This window comes from Accipiter gentilis, chromosome 2 (assembly GCF_929443795.1).
Source record: "Accipiter gentilis chromosome 2, bAccGen1.1, whole genome shotgun sequence".
In the NCBI taxonomy this organism is placed as follows: domain Eukaryota; kingdom Metazoa; phylum Chordata; class Aves; order Accipitriformes; family Accipitridae; genus Astur; species Astur gentilis.
Genome location: NC_064881.1, coordinates 23,638,821 through 23,664,807, shown reverse-complemented (window position 1 = coordinate 23,664,807; position 25,987 = coordinate 23,638,821). Strand labels below are relative to the sequence as shown.

Sequence of the window (25,987 nt, the reverse complement as noted above, 5' to 3'; positions counted from 1 at the left end):
AAGAAAACACTTAACATATTCTCTGATTCCAGTATGTGAAATCAGATAACTAAAGATTAGTATTATATGTACAGAAATAATTTGGGACATGAGGGGAAAAAAGATTCTGCTACATTGAATTTAGTTCCTATCAGAAGAAGACCTGGTGGTAGGACAGAAGGTTTTTTATGATCCCAGACAAAAGCCATATTAACACTTCTTGCTGCAGTGGGACAAGGAACACAACAAAAAGTAACAGCTAGTTATTTCAAGAAAGAAAATCTGACCAAGTCTGTCAGCTGAGCAAAACACGCACTCTACTCTTTTTAGTTTGTTAACATAATCTAATAGATATCTCATTAAACCAATTGAGATTGGTAGTTAAAAACAATTAGCAGAGAAACTTAATTCATTTTGCACAGATCTGCCTATCAGGTGGGAAAATACTGTCAGGGAATTACTGTCAAGCAAGTTCACATTTTTTATAGCATTTTATTATTTGCTGCCTGGAAAATTCAGCCAAGGATTCATGCACTGCGATGCTAACCTTTGCATTACCAAGTATGCGGTCATCCAGTCAAATTTCCATGTGTTGGTCTGCAGTGGGTTGACACCAGCCAGCAATGAAGCACCATACAGGCTGCTACAAAAATTAAGTCCATCCCAGCTAGACCCAGTCAGACCCAGTACAACAGACCTCTATACATTTACTGGAAAGAGTTAGGTACCTAGGAAAGAAATCCCAAATATTAAACCTCCTACTCTTGCCAAAGGAAGTGGCAGCATATTTTCTGCCAATTTGAAGGCTATTTTTCAACTCAGCAGAAGAATATTATCAGCTTTGGTTAAGAAATAAAATAAAGGCAGGAGAATTTTAAAACCAACATTCTTCTATGTAGGGATATTTATTCTTTCCCAATATTATATAAAATTATTACAGTCAGGATTTACAATCTTTGCAATAATTTTTTTTTAAAAAAGGAAGAAAGTAAAATTCTTGATTTAAAGATTACATTGCTGAGATTATTTCATCTACTGTACTTTATTAGTTCCCCAATGCTTACAAGGATACAAAGCAGCAGTTACTTAGGGCCAAGATGTCATCTGGATATTAGAACTACAAAGACAAAGATGACTTTGAAGATCAAGGAACGATGCATGGCTTTGTGTCTTGGACATAGAAGATTGAATGCTGACCAGTGTTTCAAAGTATGGTTGGAAAATTACAACTGACGTTCTACAAATCATCTAAATTCTAATTCAGGAGAAAAGTACTAATTACTAGAGACAGGGGCAACCATAATTTTATAATCCCTCAACTGCTCAAGTTCAGTTAATGCAAATGGATAAAAATCTTGCGTGCATCCTCTCTCACCATCGTTGTTATCATGTAGAATGTATCTGACCTAAGTTTTGACATGAAAATACAGAGCTTCATGTAGGAGCACTCTTGCTCGTTTTTACAAGATATTGATACTGTTTACAAAATTATTCTTCTAGCATAGGAGATGACCTTAAAATGAGAGCATTTGTACCCTGTAATTTACCATTGGACCTCTGTCGAGCATGAAGCAGAATCCAAAGTGACTTGCTTTGATATAGATACCCATTTTCTAGACAGCCATATTTATTCAGGACAGTCCCATCCAGGGTATCAGCCAAGCCATAGTAGCCAGAAAATATGAAATTATTCAGCTTGCCTTAACCAACAGTTAGAGAGTTAAACCCTGTATTTCACGTAGGCTGGGGCCACAAGGACGTAGTCCAAGTACAGATTGCTCTCTTGGTGGCCACAGAACAGCTGGTGAATTACCCTTACTGCAGCTCAGCAAATTACAACCTTATGCTGAATTAAAGTTACCTGCCTTTAATTATCACAACTGAAGTTGAAGATCCAAGCCAACAACACCTTCTGGTTTACACGTACACGCTACTACTCTGAGACTGGGATGTGGAGAGATAGATGACTTACAGTGACATTTATTTCACTGTTTTGAAAAAATGGATTACTTAAAAATTCTATATGCTCTTAGGGATTGAGTTTGGAGTTTAATTTGTGATAATAACAATCTTCTATATATGCTGGTTTATTGCGGCAGTATCACAATGCAGAGTTTCCAGTAAGAATGTTAAACACGTGCAAATAGCTCACCTCTTCCAGATGCCAGAAACTAAACACCGCTTTGAAGTAAATCCCAAGATAATCCCTGAAAATTGTTGTGTTATAAAATGTAAGGACTAATAAATTTTTTCCTTGTGCTTTAGGAATAGCTCTTTCAAGAAATGGAAAGAGGGATGGGCAATAGTCCCTATAGCTGTAAACACTTACCTTCTACCACATACCTGCTTCATTCCTCACTGAGCTGGACAAGTCTGGGACCTTCCTTTTACTCTCATGGCCGCAGAAACCTAACCTGATTTCCAGGTTTTCCTGAGAAGGGAAGTTGCTGCTTCCTCACTTATAGTGAAAGAATGCTATATGAGCCAGGAAAAGGAGTAAAGCTATTTGATTTGAAAGGAATTTTTATACCAAATTAGTAAAAGGCTTAACTTTACCATCCCGTTCAGTAAAAAAGAGAATGTTCATGAGCTTTTCCTTGCCTTTTTCGACCTATACATGTTCATCAAAGTAGGTTCCCTATTTGGTAGGCTTGTAGGGGGGAGAAAAAAATAACAGTACTGGAAAGGGAGATTTGAATAGCTGGGCTTCAGGAAAGGCAGTGAAGTCAAAGGCTCCCAAAGTGCAGGGGCTTGAGTTTGGAGAGTAGGAAGTGTAAGCAACTTTAAGAAGTATAAGCAACTTTATAGCATGAAGAGTTATTAAGACACTCAGAAAGGAATAAATAGAGCAACGATTCTCTCCTGTTTTGCCTTTGCCTTTTCACAAACTTGAATGACAGAGGATTTAGCTCAGTTTTCAGCAGTCTCACTAAAGTAGCTATTTGGAGTCAGTGCCTGCCTTTCCATTCATCTCGATGGCAATAACAAGCCCTAATTTAAGAGGAGGAGAGGCGCTTTCCTCTCCAAGCAATGTCACTCTGGTTCTTGGCAGTGCTGGCCCTCTTGTTCACATTATAAAGCAGGTCACAGAAGATCACGGACAGATAGATCTCAAGCTTACCAGCTGCTCTTTTTTCAAAAGAGAAAGGTTTTGTCTGTCTGCTTGGCATGGAAGGGAAAGAAAAGGAGAATAGAGATCATCTTGTGTATTTTCTTCTTTCCAAAGAGGCTCATTACTTGTGTAGCTTGATATGGAGCAGAACGTAAGCAAGTTTCAAAGTGTGAGGGACATGCTTTTTGCAGAAGTTGTGTTAGGTATTAATTTAGCCCAGGTTGCCCAAGCACAGACCACCCTCAGGCCTAAAAGCAGATTGAGAATTTGGCCATCCAGCCAATAAGCTAAAACCACAGAGACTTAAGTCATTCTGACTTTGGATAATAGTAATCCAAATAATACAACTAACAGATTCAGTTCAAGCATCAGAATTAATGATGTCTCTCAATGTGCAACATAGCTTTTCCTCTTCAGAGATGTTACTTTTAACAATACAATCAAATTTGAAGATAAAAGGAAAGGAGAGACAGCAGGCAGATCAGCTTGCCTCTGAAATTCACAGAGAAATCTGAGATTGAAGTATTCTAGTTGCACTTGACACTCTCCCAGAATTAACAGGAAAGTTGCCATTTCAGTATGAAGACTAAATTACGTAGTTGGTATCAGCTCTTGGTTGTTGTTACGCCAGAGCAGTCAATAAGGTGTTTCCACAGATTATTTGGGTCATACAAGCAATATTCAATTTTCAGATTTCAGCTGGCTGACATCACTGCAGCCTCAAGCAACTAAAAGTCATTCTCTATCTTTACATGTAAAGCAGACCTTTAACCTCAGCTCCTGGATTTATCTGGTGTATGTGCTTGCAGACCTAAACTTCATTTATCTCCAAGATACAAAGTTAAATGATCTTTTTAGAATTAAATTGTTCTTTTAGTATGCAATGTTAATAATCCTGCATTTACCTTCATAATAGAAATATGAGTACAAGTAGAAACTAATCAGGATGGTGTTAATTATAGAACTTTAAAATAATGCTCTGCTAACCTAAATATTGATATATTTAGCACTCTGATTTTTGTCACGTACACCAGAAGGTGAGGAATCTTCCAAAATTCTAAGTAAGTAGACATGAATCCAAAGGCCACCACTTCTGACTTCTTCAGATTGATTATGAATGTAGAAATTCTAATCTAGATTCCACACTAGGCCAAGTGTGTATGAAAGATACAGGTCCCCTCTGGACAAGACTTATCTTACAGCCTTTATACTCATCCCAATAACTTTGAGACATGATAGACACAACTTCCAAAGAACACTGAACAACAATTTCATCAAATGCCAGTGAGGATATGGGGTTCTGCTGTTCTGCTGTTCTGCTTTGATCCTAGAACATGCTACATTATTGGCTCCTAGACAGAAAGGGTCTTCTTTTAAACAGCTACCATACTCAGGTTCTGTACCAGTAAATGTTCAGGAAATGCATGGGTAATTTGCACTACCAGTTGAGAAAGCAGTCTCCAAAATTTTCTGCTTCACAGAGCAGAAGATGCTATGCAGCTAGATTAGATAATATTAGGCACATAGTGTTTTTGTGGCACCAACAGTCTCCATGAGTTGTTTGGTTATAGACAGCCATGCTCACCCAAGAATGAGCCAATATGTTGTCCTGGACTAGTCTAGATTTAGTTTTAGCTAAGCACTTCCAAGCACTTGCTAGATGTGTCTCACTGCTTACCCTATAGGGTCCGAGAGATTGTAGGAGTTTTGCTAGTCATGTCAGTACACTCTGTGAGATCCAGTAGCTTCAGTACTGTCCCAGATTGCACACCTTCTGCCTAGCAGCAGGTGGTGTAAGTGTGATCATTATCCTACTAGAGTTACTTGCAAGAACTGGCAAATAAGCCTCTCTACCCCAAAGAAATCTTGATTCTCCAACATTGTGGTTGCAGCCAAGTTCTTTTATTGCTAATGGGAACAAATGCTTAACACTGTGTTGCATCTGAGAAGTTAGCTGCTAGGCAAGACAAGAAGAATTTCAGGTTGTTTCTACTTCAGAAAATGTCTATCTAGGGGATGAGATAGGAAAAATGATCTTGCAGCCTTTCTAAAGACAAAAAGAGTTCAGCCTAAGTAGACACTGTGGTAATCAAGGAACCACATTATATAATCTAATAGATTTATAGCTAGAAATCTCAGACTACGTCTATACCATTGTATGAAACAACTTCAGCATTGCTATTGCTCCAGATATTTCCTTTGGCACTAAATTCAGCAAATTAATTGCTTTGTATGGTTGCAAGTTCTAATAAGCAAAATAACTGGCAGATTAGTTACAGGGATACTTTCAATACACTTGCAAGAGCTTTGCTGATTGTTTTTAGAAAAAATATGATTGCATATCTCAGGTATAACCAAACCAGTTCACAAGAGCAAGTTCTGATGCTACAGGGAGCAGTGCCTCATCGGTTCTCATGCAGATAATGTTATACTGCATTCCTAAGGAGATATAGAATGATACACTGAAACTCATGAATAACTATTGGCAGTTAGGATTAGCGATCCAGACTCCTCTTCCTTGCAAATCTATGCAGAACTGTACCTGTATGAACTGAATTACCGAGCACTTTCCCATGATGACTTACAAACTTGTCCTGGTTTCAGCTGGGATAGAGTTAACTGTCTTCCTAGTAGCTGGTACAGTGCTATGTTTTGAGTTCAGTATGCGAAGAATGTTGATAACACTGATGTTTTCAGTTGTTGCTAAGTCACGCTTAGTCTAAAGTCAAGGATTTTTCAGCTTCTGATGCTCAGCCAGCAAGAAGGCTGGAGGGGCACGAGAAGTTGGCACAGGACACAGCCAGGGCACCTGACCCAAACTGGCCAACGGTGTATTCCATACCATGGGATGTCCCATCTAGTATAGGAACTGGGGAGTGGGGACAGGGAATCACCGCTCGGGGACTGGCTGGGTGTTGATCGGCGGGTGGTGAGCAATTGTCCTGCGCATCATTTGTACATTCCAATCCTTTTATTATTACTGTTGTCATTTTATTAGTGTTATCATTATCGTTCTTAGTTTCTTCTTTTCTGTTCTATTAAACCATTCTTATCTCAACCCAGGAGTTTTACTTCTTTTTCCCGATTTTCTCCCCCATCCCACTGGGTGGGGGGGAAGTGACTGAGTGGCTGTGTGATGCTTAGTTGCTGGCTGGGGTTAAACCACAACAAAACTCCAGAAGGATCTTGGTCTTCTTAACAATTACACTTGGCCCATTAGATTAGAGCTCTGTGGCTGTCTAGTGCTTCTGTAGTTTCTTAAAAACTCACAGTGAGCCTTGAAAAGCTTTCCTGCATTGTGTATCATATTAACAGCATATGTTTAATTCAGCAATATTTGATGACATTCTATTACCATTTCAGGCATCAGGTATGGATTTAAAACACCACACTCACCACAGTGAGACTCCTTTCTGCAAGCTTATTTTCACAGCATCTACATCCACCATCATAGTTACTCATACCGCATTGTTCACTGCTGCAGTGTGTGGAATCGGCCCAGACATGCAAGCAGCTCATTCAAGGCACAGTGGTCCACTTCAGCATCAAGTCCTTCATGGCTTGAAAATGCCGCTTTCCCTATAGATGGAAAGTCCTCACAGACAGCTGGCCTTAGCATGGCCAAGATTTTGCACTTTCCCATGACAGAGTTTGAAAACATCTTAATGACCTGTAACTCTTAAAATCTATCTGAAATAGGATTATGTGTATCAAAGTGATCCTTTGAGCCCTTCTGTCAACTCATTCCACAAAAAAAGAGAACCAAGGTAACAGCAGGTAGGGATTTGAACCAGAACTAATTACTGCTCCTTTTTGTCTTGTCATTAACTACCTTGCTAGTTAATGGAAGTGGGTTCAGTGGTCTCTGACTGCTAATGTCTTTCCATTTCACAAGCCCATCTTCCTGTAGGAAGGAATGTGAATGGACCAGTGTTTTGACTTGATGAGCACCTTAAACATCACCCTAAAAAGAGGTTTATTTAGAACTAATTTTAAAGACTTCATGTATGAATCTTAATTCATCATCTTTCTTTACTCCAGTAAAGTACTCCCTCTTCATAAGTGTCAGTCTATGACAGACATTTCCATACATGAGATCAAGACATGGTACCAGAAGAATGCAAATTTAAGCTGTTGCAGTACATAATAACCTGTTAGCTGGAAAAGCAAATGCTAGATCAAAAAAACCCAGATACTTAATACTTAAGCTGAAGTCTGGGAGGAAGAAATCTCAATGCCAATGTAAATGGGAAACTTTCCTTATTCAACGTATGAAGAAGTGTAGGTCCTAAAGAGAAGGATCACCACTACCCACCACGCTAAGGGAAGAAATGCCCATGCCAGCTCAGCAGGTGAGAAGCAGCAGCTCTCTGAATTCCCTCTCTGTGTGTGGGAACCTCCATGAAGCTTTACCAGCCATGAACATGCTTTTGCTCCATGCAGATGCAGACAACTGTCTCACTAATAGAAAAGTAACCAAAACAGCTGAACAAAACTTCCCTCTCTCCCACTGTCAGAGTATCAGGAGACATAGCTTCAGTAGCCTCTTCAGCCTGAGGGAATTCAAACCTGCGTACCCCACTTCCCACTGGCACACCCGAAGTACCAGCCTTTCTGGGCAAGAGGCACTCTACTCTTCCCACTGAAAATGGGCCCTGGGCAGCCCCGCACACAAGTTGAATATATAAATACTAGACTAATTCTAGGAAAAAGGGATGTGTTTATGTTTTTCCCTCTTAGCTTAACCAGTGGTCTACTAGTTAACCAGGGCCTAGTTTTCCAAAATTAAAGTGACATGTGAAATACCAGTCACCTTGGTCAAAAGTTTTCATACATGGGCCTGAAAGTTATTTACAACTACTTTGATGCTATGTTTTCTGAGAACCTCTGCCCTTGGTATTAAAAGTTCAAAACATTTTATAGAATATAGGTGGAAAACTGAAAAATCAGATAAACACAACACTTCTGTAATAGGCTTTGCAGGAGGCTGAGGCAAAGAGACATCAGGCTTCAGGTTCATGTCCTTAAGGATAGGGAACTGAAGAGAGCTGCAAGGAAACATAGCTTTTTCTGGGTATACACCAAACACAGTTTATTCACCCCAGAAAGCCCGGCAACACCTTATCGTGTATTTTGTTACAAGCAAATGTTTATAGGCTAAAAAAGTCATAGGCAATAAATGAAAACTGGATGAACAACAGTGCAACACAAATAGTAACCTATTTGCTTCTACCAAGCCCATTTCTGTACAACAGAACTGTGCCAGGTATTTGTGAAACAACTAGTATCCCTGGCTCAAGATCTGTGACCCAGGGACTTGTTCTCAACAGTCAAAAGCAGCATTTCTGCTGTTCACTTCTTCTGTTCTTGATGCTGATGATTGTATTCATGCCACTTATATACGCAGGGGAAGAACCTGAGGTGCTACAGCTGCAGGGGGCTTCTTCACATAAGCTTTATATACACCAAGGAGGGCACAGTCGTGCCTTAATTGTGGTGAGCATTTTGAAGGATCAATAAGCCAGGCAGTAAATTATAAATGACAGAAGGGATTTTCAAATACTTCAATATAATTCCAGCAAGTTACTATTAGCTTACCAGAAGTTCATGTTAACAAAACAAATGCGGAAAGTACTGTTAGAAGAGGGATATGTACAAACTAAAGCTATATCAGATCATAAAAGCAATTAAATTATGTTCAGCTTAAATAATTTGGCAGCAAGACTAAAATAATATGAGAGAATGAAGAAGCCATACCTGCAGGGGCTGAGGAAGAAATGGCATGTGCTAAGGCAGCATAAACTGCTGTACTCTCATGATGGAGCAAACACCACACCAAGTGTTTGCAACAACCCACCCAAAGAGGAATGGCAGAACTCAGAGTAGCTTAAAGAAACATCAGAAGCTCTGAAACAAATAAAGGCGGCCAAGATAGCTGGCCCTTGCTGTAGGGAAAAGGAGGCAGCAATGCCTCTGCAAATGGCCTTGAGTGCTTCAGGCCTTCTAGTCAGCAGCTCAGAGGGACGCTGCGGCTCGAACTCCTGCATGGTGCTTCCACAAAGCAATGCCACACCAGCGTTTCGATAGCTAGCATGCAAATACAAATAGCTGATGTTAGTGTGGTACAAGGCTTCTGCGTCTGTTTATTTCTTCACAATGTTCTAACAGCTCAAACCCAGCAGTTTGAGCAGTTACAAGCTGAAGTAGCACTTTGGTCTTTAACAGTTTAAGGAGTTTGGGAAGATGTTGAGATAAGTAGAAATGCCCTTTAAAGCACAAGGAAGGTAAATCAATGAAACAGCTACCGGTACTAAGCAGCAATGCATTTTATAGGCACTCCCCGATTGGAGATCTGAGTTTTTACGTGCCGAACGTAAGCAATGTTGACTTGTTTCTGGCAAGACAGCTGTCCAGAGTGGAAGGCCACGAGTGATAGATTGCTTTAAAAACCCTTTTTCATTTCTTTCCTCAGAGATCCTTTTGATTCCTAACCTACATTACCTGGTACAAGATGAGATGAAGCGAGACGGCTGTGGCAAGGTGCGTGGCTGGGCAGCAGCCGGTGGCGTCTGCAAAGCGGCTCCTTCTCCTTCCCTCCAGCTCCCAGCGCCCGGGGGCAGCAGCCAGCTGCGGAGCGCTGCCGAGAGCCGGGAGAGCTGCCAGCCTTCACACCCACCCGCTACTTGGCCATGCGTAGAGGGACGGAGGGGGCTGTTTTCAGTAAGTCTTCGTCTCTGAACTCAGGGCGTTCCATACTTGGATTTATTTTTTTTTGGCCTTCCTTTACATAGAGCATTAGGTCTTTGGATGCAGTCCAAATGCATCTGTAATAACAGATAGCTTTCTGGCAAATACAAGAGGAGATCTCTGAAGGTTTCAGAGCAAGCTGTCAGATTAAAGCATTGCTAGCAATAAACTGCAACATGCAGAGTGAAGAGATGCAGAAACAAGGATGGAAAAAACCCGTATGTTTACTCAAAGTGCAGGTTCAGCGAAGCTGAAGTGTTTTGTACAGGGTCTTTTTAGTCTTGTTGAAATATTTTTCTTGCACTTTGCTCTTTCTTTCGTGGAAAGATAAGTGAAATTCTGGGAATGTTCTAGCTTCACAAGAGAGCAACTGTTAAGAGAAGGGCAAGCACTTATAGGAATAGTTTAAATTTACAAGATATTACATGTTACCAAAATGCACTAGTCCATCATCTTTATTTGAAGATTCTTCATCAGCTTGCTAAAAAATATCTAGCAAGAAACAAACAAAAAACCCCAACCAGTGGAAGGATTCTAAATGCAGATCTTCATGGAAATAAGACTCAAGCCTGGCTCCGTGCAGGCAGTATTGTATGAGCTGTAGTAACAAGGCAGAACCAGAATCGAGTCCTGTTGAGCAGTCCCAAAGAAGATGTAAGCAACAGTCTTATTGCTTTGATCAGATGGATGCGTCGAGAGATGGTTTCAGCTGGATGATCTTGGATAGTTCAGGAGAGCATCTGGGGAAGGACTACAAAAGGATTTTTCAGAAAGTTATTAGCAAGTCTTTAAAGGGCTAGAAGAAACCCAAAAGTGCTTTGGGAAACAGGTTGTTTTCTTCATTTGCAAGTCTGCTGCAATACCTAAATCTAGAGAGAAGTTTAGGGTTAAAGAAGTAAGAAAAGAAATGCACCTTTTCTTTTTCTTTTTTTTTTTTTTGAGGGGGGTGGGGTGGGGAGAAGGGGGTGGGGAGGACAGGCAGGATTTATGTGCTCTGGGGCAAGTCCAGGGAAATGAAATCCACAGACAAGTCAAAGTGGGACTCAGAAAAAGGCCAGCTTTCATTGTACACTCTCAAAAGGAAATGCCCTGATGTTAGATGCAAGACTTGTACAATACATGAAAAAAGCCTGACAGATTTGAGCATCCGCAACTTTAGACAACTTTAAACTTGATCTTTGGACAAGGGAAATTGGTAGGTAGTTAGAAATATGAAACATCTGCAGTGCCTATGTTATAGCCAGCAAAACACGATCTTCTCTCATACTAACCTTCAGAAGTCATTAACTTAGATTTATCATTAATCTCACTATAGCATTTGCTGAATACAGCATATCTGAGGCAGAGCTCTGACATTTTGAATGTTCTTACACAGAAATGCCCACATTATGTTCTGGAAGCCTATCGCCTGCATGCGTGTAGGAGATAGCGTACCTGCATTTCTTCTAATTGCAATGAAAAGAAAACTGGTTTCCAAATACTTCTCCTTCCCTACTTTTCTGATATTCCTTTTAACTCACTCCCGGCAACTCATAGCATTGCTTGATGGGATTCATACTGCCGACTGACTTGCTCCGGGAATGAGGGAACACATACATATTAGAGCAGCGTATGAGAAGCCAGTGTTTTCCTCAGGAATAGCAGTCACCTGGCATGAGCCACAAATGTTTGAGACCACACATTACTGCCATGCCACTTGCTGAGAAAAGCCAGAATCTCAGCTATCAACACTACTCTTATGAGAATCCAGCGAAGGCAAGGGTCCAGAGTCTTGACTTTCCCTCCAGCCATTTCTGCTTTTTTTCTTCATCTTTAAAGCAAGTTCAGAAAATGTAATCATGTGTATTTTAACTGCATGTTAATGGTGTCAACCACCAGGTTTTGGTTTGGGCTTGATCTTACTATGCCTTGGAATTAAGGGATTTCATTTCTGCTCTTAGCATTACCACAAACTTAGCTTAGTGTTTCAGAAACACCCTTTAGATGTTTCAGTTTTCACAGTCCTGCTTTCAGATACTGGAAATCTATTTAAGTGTGTGGAGTACTCACAGATTGGGCTAAAGTCCAGGAGGAAATACAAGAACCCAGAATCACTAAAAGTAAAAATCAAGTGCTGAGGCCCACCAGCCTGAGGTCTCCAGATATCATAGCCCAGCAATGTAACTGGATAGAGTGGTGCTGCTAGCCACTCAAGGAAGCTACAGATTTGTTGCTGCTGCCAAAATTTGACTCCTTCAACAAAGTGACCATTTGCAACAGTACCCTTAATCCTGAGCAAGGCTTGAAGCCACAGCCATGAGTAGGGGAGTGTCAGTTTGCTGCTGGGGACTGTTCTGCTGAGCATAGGAAAAAGGACCTGCTCATGTCTCCTGCTCACCTCCTCCCACAGAAGAGAGAAAAAAACCCACTGAAAACCAATTGGCCTCTTGAACTTTCAAACCAGCTGAAGCTAGTATTTTGTAAAGTCGGTGCCTTATGTCATGAGTACTGAACCTTTAGTTATACCTTTTCCTGGCTAAGCAGAAGTTTAAGGCAATTCACCTGTCTCAAACACTAATCAGAAGTGAAAGTAGCAAGCTGGTGGGCAGAGATGGGCATCCTTTTACCTGTTCCTGTCTGCTCTCCAGTATTAGCTCACCCTTCTTGAAGTTACCCTGGGGCCTTAGAACAGATTGCCACTCCAGTATCCAGCCAGACAAGTATTAAGAAAACTTTTTGCTCAGTCTAAGTTGCAGCAGTACCAATGAGAGTGACATCGTCCCTCCTTCCTGGCATGAGAGATGCTATAGCCCATCTTCTCAATGGATATTACTGTGCCTAAACAGGAAGATTGCAGCAAAACCATGGTTCCTTTCCTGCTTAAGGGAAAATCCCTATTTTTAATAACTTTACCAAGAATATGTATTTTTTTCTTACTATGGACATTGCCATCTGTGCCACTAATAACCCCACAAAGAAGCCACATTCCTTTTAAGAAAGTTTTCATCAGAAGTCATTGTCAACAGGCTAATAGTCTGCTATGGCATTAGGTGTGGAATTGAGCACAAATGTCTTTTTACCTTTTCATCCCAGTTTCTGATTCAAAGAGTAGTAGAACTATGGAGACAACTGTGTAAGCCAAATACACTGCTGCTCTTTGGTAGTCACCAGTTCAATAACTATAGCAGTTGAAGGAATTGTACACTGTTGCCCTTCTGGGACAAAGAGGAACTGGAGAAAGACGCCTTTATTTAACCAGAGTGTTGCTAATAGTCATAACTGTGATTTGGTAATTCATGTTCTCACATTTGAGGGTAAGCTGTATTTTTACTTTGACAAAAGTACCAGGAAAGCTTTGGCACAGACCTCAGTTAAAAGCTGTCCTCAGTAACAGATCTCAACTACAGGAATAAGCATCTTCTTTCTCACATACTCTAGTGGAAGCAGCATTATTCCTCCTGCACGCCCAAAAGAGTCAAAGGGAGGTTACTATTGTTGTCATTTTTGTAAAAAGCTGTTTATCTCAAGTAGATGTCCACCGCTGGTCTGAATCCCAGAGCACAAGTTAACCCAGCATCACCACCTTCCCATCCACCGATCTCCCCTGCACAGCTGCTGCTTTGCTATTCCATTTCTGCACCTCCTGCAGCAGGAACCATCCTTGAAGGTCACAGCACCCCAAAACCACACTGCAGATGTGTATCATCATTGTTTACAGACTTCAGCTACATTAGTTCATATCAGGATTAAGAGACAGGGTTTCCCTCTGTGACTAATTTACTTTGCCAACATTTCCTCACTGTGCTGGACCCTCACCAGCTTTGCATCTTTGGTTTACCTCTTACCCGTGGTTTCTTTAAAATTCTACCTTATTTTCAAGGAGGTTTCTATACTTGCTGACAAGACAGTTCTGCAAGTGACACGAATCCCAGGTTTGCCCAAGCTTCCAGGCTCAGAAGCTTGACTGATTTCTTCACGACCATTAAGCACCTCAGTCTTTATCAGCAGGGCTGTATGACTTAAGGCTTTTGCCCCAGAGAGCAGGCAGGATTTGTATTAGATGATGTCAATGCCACAAGCTTATCTCTTGTCCCTGGAAGTCTGTCCCGAGGGAAAGGAGACCATCCGGAGGATACTTCCCAAGGAAGAGCCATGAGCCTGCTCCCAGATAGCTGCTTGCTTTGAAGTAAACAAGCCAGTCAACCCACAAGCTGGCTTTCTTCTTGCATTTTTGAGTCATCATGTTTGCAAGGCATCTACAAATGGCTCAGATTCACTTTAAATAGGTGCAAGTCATTGTCTGCCTAGGGAGGGTGTGCTTGTCTGCTCCAAACTGATTTGCATGGAACAGGTGTTTCACCTCTCTCCCAAAAAGCTCTTCCAGCAGCACAAGCGTTGCAGGCAGCTGTTAACACCAAAGGAAGGCCAATCGCCTCTCTCAGGCTATAGTTTTGAATATAAAAGTCCTGTTTCCCCTCCAAAGAAATGAACGCTAATTGTAGTAAGCCACACACAGACCAGTTCCCAAAAGGCAAGAAAAGTTAAGCGTAGGGAATGAGTTCACCAGATCACATCCTTTCTATCCAGGGTGCTACAGCAACCCTTACCTGATACTTTCAAGTACTCAGCATGTAATTACTGGATTTGAGTTTTCAGGTTCCTACAAACTGCTTGTATATGGTGCAGTGTTTCTCAAGCCAATAATCCTAAGTAAAAACCACCAACATTATGACAAAAACTTGAGGGGTCCTCAGAGGTTCCTTTTAAAGAGGACCTGAGCATGTGTTACTCAGAGAAAACCAGTCAGGAAAGGCATCAGCGACTTCAATAATTAGAATATTATTTTATTTATTTTGAAATTAGCACAAAGTCAGTAAATATGCAAAAACTCAAAAAAGAATAGACCAAGCCTAAGACTAGCTATTGGGGGTGGGGGGTGGGGGAGGGATAAATTCCGACAATCTGAAGTCTCAAAGGCACAAGAGGGTAACCAATTATACATATACAAACATAATCAGCCCTCACAGCAGCGCAGGCTGGGGACAGACTGGCTAGGGAGAAGCTCTGCAGAAAAGGCTGTCAGTGTCCTGGTGGGCAGTGAGGTGAGACCGGGCAGCAGAAAGGCCAAAAACATCCTGGGCTGTATGAACAGGAACACGGCCAGTAGGTTGGCGGATGTGATTATTCCCCTTTCCTCAGCACTTGTTAGGCTGTATCCAGAGTACTGCATCCAGTTTTGGAGTGAGTTCAGCAGAGGGCCCCCTAGGATGCTCAGAGGGCTGGAGCACTTGCCCTGTGAGGAGAGGCTGTGAGACTGGGGTGGTTTATCTTGGTAAAGAGATAGCTTTGGCAGTGCTTACAGCAGCCCCCGACACCTACGGGGAAGGGACCCAGGAGCTGGAGCCAGGCTTTTCGCAGCAGTGCGTGGTGGGAGGAGATGAGCTATGGGCAGAAGTTGAAAGAAGAGAGGTTCAGACAGGAGATAAGGAGACCCTTTTCCCCGGGGGGACAGGGCTGGGCAGGGGTGTGGGTTGCCCAGGGAGGCTGTGCCGGCTCCATCCGTGGAGGTTTCCAAGCCCTGACAGCGCACGGCCCTGAGCAGCCTGGTCGGCCTGAACGGGAGGCTGTGCTGGAGACTTCCTGACCTTCCTTTCCTTCTGAACTTCCCTGTGATCTTACAGTCCCATATAAATAATTTTTGTACAACATTGTTACTTACAAAGTCATCAAGTACGAAATAGGTGGATCAACATATTTGATGCCTAACAACCAGCAGAGTATTTCCAGGAAATCCACCTGAAGAGAATTGCAGGGGCTGGAGTCTGCACTTCCTAGCTGCTTTTTGCTGTTGGAATAGCATGCTACAGCCAAAAGGAAAGTCTAACAAATTGCCCAACTGCTTTCTGATACAGTTTTTGTGATCTGAGCTATGACAGGGCTTATGGGACCAGTCAAGGTGGACCTCATTACGTCAGGCCTGGACACACATTGCCTCAAGCAGATTACTACCTGAACAGCATGATCAGAAAACAAATGAAGTGTCCAGGGACCTTTGGTAGGTCGATACCAGAGCCTAGCTTTATGCCATAACTAGTGATAATGCTAGTCATTGGGACATAGGTCTTCAGAAAGCACAGGAGCAAAAGGGAGACAAATCATCTGGTTTGTTACTTTGCTTTTCACAGAGCCCTATATCCGTTCCCTGCCACTTAAAAGCAGAATACAGACCTATTGGTCAATTGATTCAGGTGGTGCAATGATAAGGAGATCCCAATCAAGGAAGAAGGTTTATTGCCTTACCCTTCTGCAGCCACCAGCACTCTCTCTTTCTGCCCCAAATCCACCTCTTCCTGTAATTCTGTGCCTCTCTGGAGAAAATCTCTGACTGCAGAGGTGCAGAAAGCAAACTAAATTATCCCAATGAGCCTTTCAGATCTTACAGTCTAGGACTTTACTATGTCCATTTGATAAGGCCAACTGAAATGGTATGGGAGAGAACATAATCCTCTGCGAGTTGAGCTTTCCTTTTTCTTCTGAAAGACAATAAGATTTAATTATTTGCCTTTAGGGTGAAGTGTTCTTGAATGACAAAAATAATTAAATAAAAACAAGAGAGTGATCTTTGTGCTAGTAAGGGCATATGAATAATAGCACTATGACCTACTGGCAAAGGAGGGGGGTAGGGGAGGAAGGAAAACACTGGGCACTTGGACTCCCTCTTCATTGGTCATCCTAGAGCATCATGTGGCCAAGGCTCCTTTTTAAAGATAACTCCTGATCTCCTGGAGCTCATACTATCCTCCCGTCCTGCATTTCTGCTTGATCCTGTGGAAGACTTCTCTCTAGCCTGACAAAATGTGTGACCAGTTTGTGGGCACCTGGAAGCTCCTTTCTAGTGAAAACTTTGAGGACTATATGAAAGAGCTGGGTGAGAATTGTTATCTGGAGTTGTTGTATCTGGGACAGGGAAGGAATGCTGACTTTGAACTTTATTCCTTACTTGCTGGTTATGCTGTTTACCAAGGGGGTTTTAGTCCAACTATTTTGATCAGATGGTCTTAAACTGGAGAACTTGGCTGTTTGAATTAGTGGTGTAAAATTCCTATAATGTAGAATAACTTTGATTGGGAGGAATAGTTTCAGGTAAGCCAAGTCTATGCGTGCCTACTTAGCAGTGTTATAAATGGAAGTAAAACATGTCACGGCAATATTTTGTGTGCATTAGCTTTTATCCTTGGACATACAAAACAGTGTAATGCTAGAATGCAGCGAGCTTCTCTATGTCTAAAAGCAATACAGCTAAACTTCTTTCTATTGCTACTGGACTAGGAGACCAATTAATTGTCACGGCTATTATAGTGAATGAAACTCTGTAGCTGCCTCCAGTGAGTATTAACAAAGAAAATTGCATGGGTTCATGCAGATACTTGCAAAAGATTTGAGGGATAACACTCTTCTCTAAAGGCGTAGACTTCTTGCTTAGAATTAAAATTGGGCTTTAAAAGGATTCCACATTCTTTTAGTGGGGTTGAGGTATGGGGTAACTTGGACTGATTGGATCAGTACATGCCAAAAAGCTAGGGGTTTATTTGGAGATTAGGGGTAAAATACTTCCTGAGATTTATGCAGCATTCAGACAGCTTTCAGTGAGACTCTTGCGCTCTTACTCTTTACCCCAGATTTTACTCAGGACATGATCATTGCCAGCTATTTCTTAATCATTTCCTTTTATTCACCCTAGCCACTGATAAATATAAAAAGTGCTTTCTTTTTTTTTTTTCTTGTTTGTTTGTTTGATTTTGTGGCTTAGAAACTGTCATGTATTTCTGTTTATTTACTTTTAGATACAGTTAGCATACAAGTTAGTGTACAAACCACTGCAGCTATTTCAAACAAGTGTATGTGCAAATATCTACTGCTAAAATCTTGTCTCAGTCTTCAAAATATTGCTTTTACTATTCTGGCAATGTCAGAGCAGAGAATTCCCTTTTGTCATCCCACCCAGCTTGGTCTATAACCATACCAAGCTAGTGAGATGTTAAAAAGAACCTCTGCAACATAGAATGAATAAAAAATTCAGAAAGTAATAGGGAAATCAGCACTGAAGTCTTTTTTTTTTTTTCCTCAACAAATAAGAGAAAAACATTGACTAAAGATAAAAATTTCATAGTGCCCTGTCTTATTTACAGGTGTGGGGTTTGCTACCAGGAAAATGGCTGGTGTGGCCAAGCCCAATGTAACTATTAGCATCAATGGTGATGTGATAACCATCAAAACAGAAAGTACCTTCAAAAATACAGAGATCTCTTTCAAGCTGGGTGAAGAGTTTGATGAGACCACAGCAGATGACAGAAAAACAAAGGTGAGTCCAAACCCACCACTTTACAAATACATGTCTCAAAAGTGATGTGGGAGCAGGAGGACGGAGTTGTGATTTTAACATCCAGTGTAGAAATGCTGCCTTCAAAGGTAAGAGTGCTACGGAGGCTTTGTGTGTCAGTGCTGTTTGGACATGGAGACAGTCTTCTCTTCAGCCCAGAGCACCCTGATGAAACAGCCACACTTTGCTTTTTTTTTTTTTCTTTGGTAGAACGTCATAACCCTAGACAATGGCATACTGAACCAGGTGCAGAAGTGGGACGGAAAAGAGACTATCATAAAGAGAAAAGTGGTGGATGGGAACCTGGTGGTGGTGAGTTCAGTTTTGCTACTTAATCACTGAATTCCTTGTACAGAATTCATGTTTGGCAGGTGTATTACATTGGATTCAAACACAGCGAGTGAAGGCATCTGAAAGGGCTCTGTGCACTTTGTGAGAAGTCTCTCCGAATGAGTCTGGAGTATATATTAAAACTGAAATGCCGTTAGACTTATGGAATGGTATGGAGGTGCCTGTTCTCCTTTCATAGCAAGACATGGTTAGGAAAGAGTAGGGAGAAAAAAACAACATCCCTGTGAGGGAAATTTTTACATATCAGAATCTTTAAGTCCTGAACAGTATAGAGGAAGCATTAGCAAAGCCCATGTTAAGTGCGTCTGCTCTGCGCTGATGCATAATGCTCCTGTTCATCTCCAGTAGAGACTCAACAGCCATCTGTGGGAACCGTGCTATGGATCACCCGCAACTGTGTCTATAATATGATGTTATAGCAAAAAAAAAGAAACCTGTATCCAACCTCTGTTGGTTGGTGTTATCTGGTCAGAGTGTATTGTGCTTGACTTGGTGCCAGTGAGGCCCACCTGCAGTATGGGGCTTCCCAGCACTGCTCTCCAGTTTTAGGAAAGACACTTTGAAGAATCTGGGAGGGGACTAAAACTGTGTTCATAAAAGGCAGCTGAGATTCCTGCATGCTACAAAACAATACACATACATGAAATTCCTGAAGTGTTCTGCCCTACCCTAGAGAAAAATAGTATGTCCATAACTTTAATATTTAAACTTCTTTGGATAAAGACCAGAGGAGAATAAATAGAAATAGTTTTAAAAAACAACTTCATTAAGAAAAATTGAACAAAACAGAGTTGGTCTAACAGAAAAATAGATGAGGACAGAGCCTAACATGCAGAGGCTGACACCAGCAGCTGCAAGTCTGAAAGCTGTGTAGGACTCTGTGTGTGGGTATGTGTGGGTATGTGTTGTGCACATGTGTGTGAAGAAGACAAGCCACAGCTGCAAAAGGTGAAAGGAAAAAAGGCTAATGCCCAGCTCCAGAGTCCAATCACCCTCGATAGAAGTCCTAGGACCCTTCTTTAGAGCTTTTTAAGAGGAGATTAGAAATCTCCTGGGTGTGGCTGAAGCAGTCCTTTAATGTTCTTTCAGTCCTGTGCTTGTATTTCAGACTTCTGTTTCTGAAGCTCTCGAACTTGAGTTTCACTGTTTTGGCAATTGGTTTTAGAGGAGCAGAAAAGCAAATATTTTCTTATACTAACTCCCAACAGATAAGTAATTCTCTACCTTCTGACTAACAAACATTTAGTGAGAGTTAAAAGCTGATTAAATTTGCCTTCCTTTCCAGGAATGCACCATGAATAATGTTACCTGCAAAAGAGTTTATGAAAAAGCATGAAGAAGCCATCTTCACACAGGACTAATGCTTAAAGCTAGAGAAAAACAACTTAACCAAAGGAGAAAAACTCCACAAATCTGTTTTAAAGAGAACTGTACTTTTTACAGATACATCCCGAAACAGTTACACACAGCTAGTCTAATTTGTTGTGGCTATTCAATAAAAAGTTCAGCTTTCTACAACCTGTGCTTGTGCTGGAGTTTGTCAGAAAGAGGTTTTGGGGGGTGCAACATGGGAAGGGGTGCTGTGTGGGAAAGTATCGTGTAAGAACTAGTACCACGCTTGGTAACTGACCCATCTCGCTGTGGAAAGAGGATCAGAGATGATCCAGTGAGTGACACTTGTTGTGTGACAGTGATAGATGTAGACCTGGACACAAAAACATCCTCTGGTGAGCACTGCATGTGGGCTACCCACTGCAAGGAGTCTGTGCACAGCAAGGGGAATAGCAGGGCTGCTTTTCTTGGCTATGAGCAAAGGGTGTTTTTCCTGGGGCAGGGAGGAGGGCAATTACTGCGGATGCCCAGCACTGGATTCCAAAGTAAGCAGGGAACCAGGCATCTCCTCCTTGCACAAATGCCGACAATTTTAAACCTGGGGATCATCTGAAGTGGCTTGATCTTGTCCTCTTCCACCTGAAGTGTGAAATTGCATCTGCTGCAGTTCTCAGATTATTTTGTTAATGTCCTTTAACATCTCTTTTTGTCCTAGATTAGACAAAAAGACTTGAATTAAGAATCATAGCTTAAAAAGTACTCTCAGGCTTACTAAAAGCCTGTAAAAGTTTGCTAGTGGTACAAACTTTATTTCCTATATGCATTTTCTGCTAGCTCATTAGGTTAGATCGGTCTTGGAAATGCGAGCCTCTCTAGATGCAAAGCCCTTTGAACACTATGGTTTTCAACACTTCTTATTCTTGAACTACCTTCTACTGTCCTTAAGCCTGGCTTCCTATTTCAAAACTTTGCGTGCATGAAAGGCCTGATTGCTACATCTGGGAGGACTCAAACTGAGGACAAAAAAAATTAGAAGTCCAGGGAAAACCTGGACAAGAAGAGTCTGAAAATGTGTGCAGTAACCACAAAACGGTGAAAGGAGCATATCTCAAGCTTTGCAATTAAGATCTGTGAACCAAATTCCACATATTCCTGACATTCCTGAGGTCAGCTGTCAGAGACAATGGTGCTGAGTCCCTACTGCCAGCAGCAGAGACCTCATACACTTGAACTTTCCTCTGCATGACTCAGACTGTTCCCAAGTTTCTGCACTATTAATACAACTGGAGAGGGGAAAATAAAGAGGACTTCTACACTCTGGATGAGCTAAGGGGTCATTTAAGAGCAGATCCAAAAGACTATCAGTAAATTCTGCAGAAAATCTTAAAAAAAACCATGGAAAAACAGCTCTCCTCTTTTTACCTTGGTTTCATTGGTTGTGAAATCTCATCAGCCTAAAGAACAGCAGTTGCATAGGGGAAGAAAGTATGCTTCAAAGTACCCCATATATACAATATTAAACCTACTTAGCAGTTAAAAAGAACCAAAATTATTTGCAGAAGCCAGGATAAAACTACAGTTTAGTAACAGAAAACCTACATGGGAGAGATGATCATAAGAAGTAGCAACATTGACTTAAATAAGCTATATATAGACTTTAAAAATCAGCCCATAGTTAAATGTATCCCATTGTCCACAGATATGGAAATACTATATTTCAGAGGTCAAATTTCCAATATTCCAATACACATACAGCAGCCTTTATTTTCCAGACTTCTTATATTCTTAATAAAGCCTGCAGTTACAATTGTAACATTCACAGCCTGGTTTTTCAGAGGCAGGTAATCTCCTCTGAAAGCACCACCATTTATTCTAGCACCCGGTGAATGAATTCAGACTTTGTGAATGAATCAATCCACTTAAAACTTCAACTTTCGGAAATTTCAGTAAAGTGACATTCTGTCTATAAACTTTAACAGGGCCAGCACTATAATGAAATATTAGTGATGCTTTTCTTGGAATATGAACATGTCTGAAATGTATTCTCTGAGGAAGGCCAAAATTTATTCTCTAAAAAAAGGCAGAAGCCTTGTGACTTCTTGAATAAATGGAGATAATTCCTCTCTGGCAAAAAAGGTGTGTGCTCTCAGACCTGGATGGAGGTGACAGCACACATTTCTAAGGGGTCAAAGCAGATCAGTGTCTTGTCCTTGCCTGTAGGGCAGCACAGGGCCCCTCTCTTTTCTGTAATGCTGAACTGTTCTCCAACAATCAGAAACCACCCCATAGCATTCCTCTCTGAAACAGGAGGATGTCACCAAACCCCTACAAACCCCGTGGGCAACACGTTTATCGCAGCAGGCACCACGAATGCTGAGTGGAGATCTTTGCCCGTTGTCAGCATATTCGCTCACTACTCCTTTACAGGTTTCTTGGATGACAAGAGGGAAAGGGGACTCACACCCACAGGTTTTTAGCAGCTCAGGAGAAAGATGAAGCAAGGCTTTTTCTGAGCTTTGACCTGTTATTTTTCTGGTTTTCTTTTAACTCTTTGTTTCCCCTGGAAGGAACTTGGAGTGCTTTTGCATCCTGGCCAGTCAAGCCCGGAGAGCGCCCAGCTCTGCAGTCTGCCCTGAGCTGCCACCCGTTCCCTCGGCCCCGGCAATCTTGCTCTGGTCGCATGGGATGCCCCAGCTAAGGAGACGAAAGGCTGTTTGCACCCTCCAGTGTAGCAACTGGGAAGAGGCGGAGTGGCCTCATGTTCGGAGTCGATCCCTCGGCTCCATAGCATCACTGTTAAAACATCCTTGGTGTCCTCACAGCGAGGCACTCATTTGGCCTCTGTTCTCTGCTTTTATCTCTGTTTTCTTCATCACTCTCCTAGGAATTTAATTTAGACTTTTTTTGGCACTGAATTTGCCCATATCATATTTCCTTTAAAGAAATTGCCATAAATTTATTTTCCATATTTCTTTAAACAGTTTCTTTACATTTTTCGCTATTTTTACCAGTTTTTACCTTTATCTCTAGTGCTGCTTCACAATCTCCAAGTGCATTGATTTCAAATCCTTTTTTTTATGGTTTTTTATCCTTTTTATGGTTTTACCCCAACCATAAGCAAAAAAGGGGAATCAAAGCTCCCTCTTATCACATGTAGTCACAATTCTTGACAATTTTTTTCCTTTAAACTTGAAGAAAAGATTGGTTTCCACAGATATTATTTCTACTGAGATATAATTCCCTGCTCTTCTTCTTTCTAGACTGTAAGTCCTTTAAATGAAAGTGCTGATTTTTCTTAGTGACAAAGAGATAGATGCTAGCAATGTCAACATTGTTTGAGACTGCTTAAGACTGGGGTTTTGTCTGTATAAATAATTCTCTGTCACTTTTGTTCTTAAGGTTACTGGTACTGCAGTATAGCTGTCCTATTCTGACTAATTTGCTCTTCTTCAATTTCTTTGGGCCTGATTTTACAACGTCCCAATCATCTTTTATTTCCCAAAGGCACCAGCTTTGTCTTGTTAAAGTGCCTTTATGTGGATAAGACAATTAAATGAAAGAACAAAGAATGCCTGAGGAGCAACGGTAGAATATTTTCATATTATTCCTTGAGAAATAATGGATAGTTTTATTTAGAAGGAGCTTTCTCATTTCCAGGGAATGGATAAAAGAGCTTTAGACACAATGTGATATAACGCATCTCTGCTTTAGAAGAGCTTTGTGTGGCCAACACCTTCAAAGACTGACATTTATTTACACGTTACAGATACAGCATCTGCTTCCTACTGTGGGAGAGAAAGAGTTTTTCTTTACTTTTTTTTCATTTTCAGTCACTCTAGACTTTCCTTCCTTACACTGCACTGTCACTAGACCTGAGCAGTAATGGAAAGTTCTGATCAATTTACCCTTGTTGATGTTATGACTGATGGGATAAAAACATTTTTTATATACAACGAAAATTTGTGACTTAAGACCTTATCATTTCCCCACAACCCCAGTATAATCCAAAGACTACAATATTTTCACTGCTCAGGCTGTATTGTTCTACTGTTTAAGCATGTTGCCCTTCTTGCATATGACAGGTTTCAAGATGAGACCCAAACCTCACCCTCCTTGGCCCAGCATCAGCTCCATCTCACTCTTTCTATCCTAAACAGAAGAAATTTGGTCCCACAACCTCCCTTACAATGTAGATCTGAAAAGCCCCTATAAGTGGTCATAACCCAGAAAATGTAATCCTGCAAAAAAAAGACAAACAGGCAACTATTATTCATACAAGTAAGAAAGATGCCATCTAATCCTTCAAAGTAGCAAGTAATCGTTTTCCCCAGGAAGATAGTTTAGGAAGAGGAAGGACAGAATTACAGTTGATCTGGTCTTACGCTAAATAGTTTCAGATAGTTTGAGGTATCTTGAATTACAATGCTTTAAATTCCTGCTGGTCAAATATACATATGGTTTATGGATTTGTTCTTTGTGTCTAGTTTTCACTAACCACAAGACAATAGTTCTAAATGTACATCTTTTAAAAAGTTTTTGAATTTTCAAACTCAAACTTTTCAAACTTTCAAACTCAGCTTTGCAGAAGAGGCCCTGGGGGTCCTGGTGGACACCAAGTTGAACTTGAGCCAGCAATGTGTTCTTGTGGAAAAGATGGTGAGTGATGTCCTGGGCTGCATTAGGAGGAGTGTTGCAGGTTCAGGGAGATAATCCTTCCCCTCTGCTCAGCACTGGCAAGGCCACACCTGGAATGCTGGGTCCATTTCTGGGCTCTCCAGCACAAGGCAGACATGGACCCAGGGAGGCTGCGGAGTCTCTTCACGGGAGAAGGGAAACTTGAGGAAATCTGACAATAGTAGGACGTGTTTGAATGCAACGCCTTTTATGACTACGCTGCCTAAATCTGCTCTTAACTCTATGGCAGACAAACTACTCAGGTGCAGTAAGGCAAAAAGAGAGCGCTATATGCCCTCCTCCCAACCCAGTAAAACTGCTTACCTCTCACCAAGTGACTTTGAACTGAGAATAAGCCTTTTAATGACTCAGCGTGGATGGTTCATGCCATCCACCTGCCAAGCACAAGAGCACAAGATCTCCACTGATGCACTGATCTTCTGAACATGCCCTGTTGTGGAAGAAGAGAGACAGCAAAGTTTGGCTGCTGCTTCTCTTTGTGGTGCTGCCTGGGGTATGGAAGAACCCCCAGCTTGGGATCATTGCTCTGATGCAAAGGGAGCAAACAGAACAGTATAATTCATTTCTGCCTTTAAATGATAAAACATGCAGACCCTTTCCAGGATCGATCATGAAAGCAAAAAAAAAAACCACAACAAAACACTATGTACAGCAGCTTCGTGATAGCTCCTCCCCCAGATCCACATGGCTTTCATTTACCTGACTAGCACACAGGTGACAACAGTGGTAATGCTCCCTACAGCTTCCCGAGGAGGGGAAGTAGCGAGGGAGGTGCTGATCTCTTCTTCCTGCTATCCAGTGATAGGACGTGTGGGAATGGTTCAAAGCTGCACCAGGGGAGGTTCAGACTTGATATTAGGAAGCTTTTCTTTACCAAGAGGGTGGTCAAACAAGCTTCCTAGAGAGGTGGTCGATGCCCCAAGCCTGTCAGTGTTAAAGAGGCATTTGGACAATGCCCTTAACACCATGCTTTAACTTTTGGTCAGCCCTGAATTGGTCAGGCAGTTGGACTAGATGATTGTTGTACGACCCTTCCAACTGAAATATTCTATTCTATTCTACTCTAGCCTAGTCTAGTCTATAGGGTGATAGCAGGAGAATGGCATGGGGAGGACAGTCAGAGCCGATTTTCATATGGACCTAGTGGTCTTGTGCCTGGTGGCTCTGTGTTGCCGAGACCCCACCGCAGTGTCCCGACTGCTCTGTGGATGCAGCAGTAAGCTGACGTCTCCGTCCCCACGCACCCCTCAGTGTCTTGATCTATTCAGTGGAGGAAGCCGAGGCAGGCATCACCCGGAGCCTTGGTACTGATACGGCTGCCTTGGACAAGGTGCACATTGTCTTGCCCTGGCGCTGCCTCTCCTATTGGCCCCTCCTGACCACTGCAGGGATGGGGCATCTTTAAAAGGAGG

General features: G+C 41.7%; 1 protein-coding gene across 1 annotated transcript; it reads left to right on the top strand.

Annotated features, from left to right (window-relative positions):
• The first annotated feature begins 16,621 nt into the window (after nt 1–16,621).
• LOC126048499 (fatty acid-binding protein, adipocyte) lies at nt 16,622–20,066 on the top strand. The gene is made up of 4 exons (XM_049823641.1): nt 16,622–16,745; nt 18,007–18,179; nt 18,408–18,509; nt 19,834–20,066. The coding sequence occupies exons 1-4, from the start codon at nt 16,673–16,675 to the stop codon at nt 19,882–19,884; spliced, it is 399 nt and encodes a 132-aa protein (XP_049679598.1). The 5' UTR covers nt 16,622–16,672; the 3' UTR covers nt 19,885–20,066.
• Nucleotides 20,067–25,987: the final 5,921 nt, after the last annotated feature.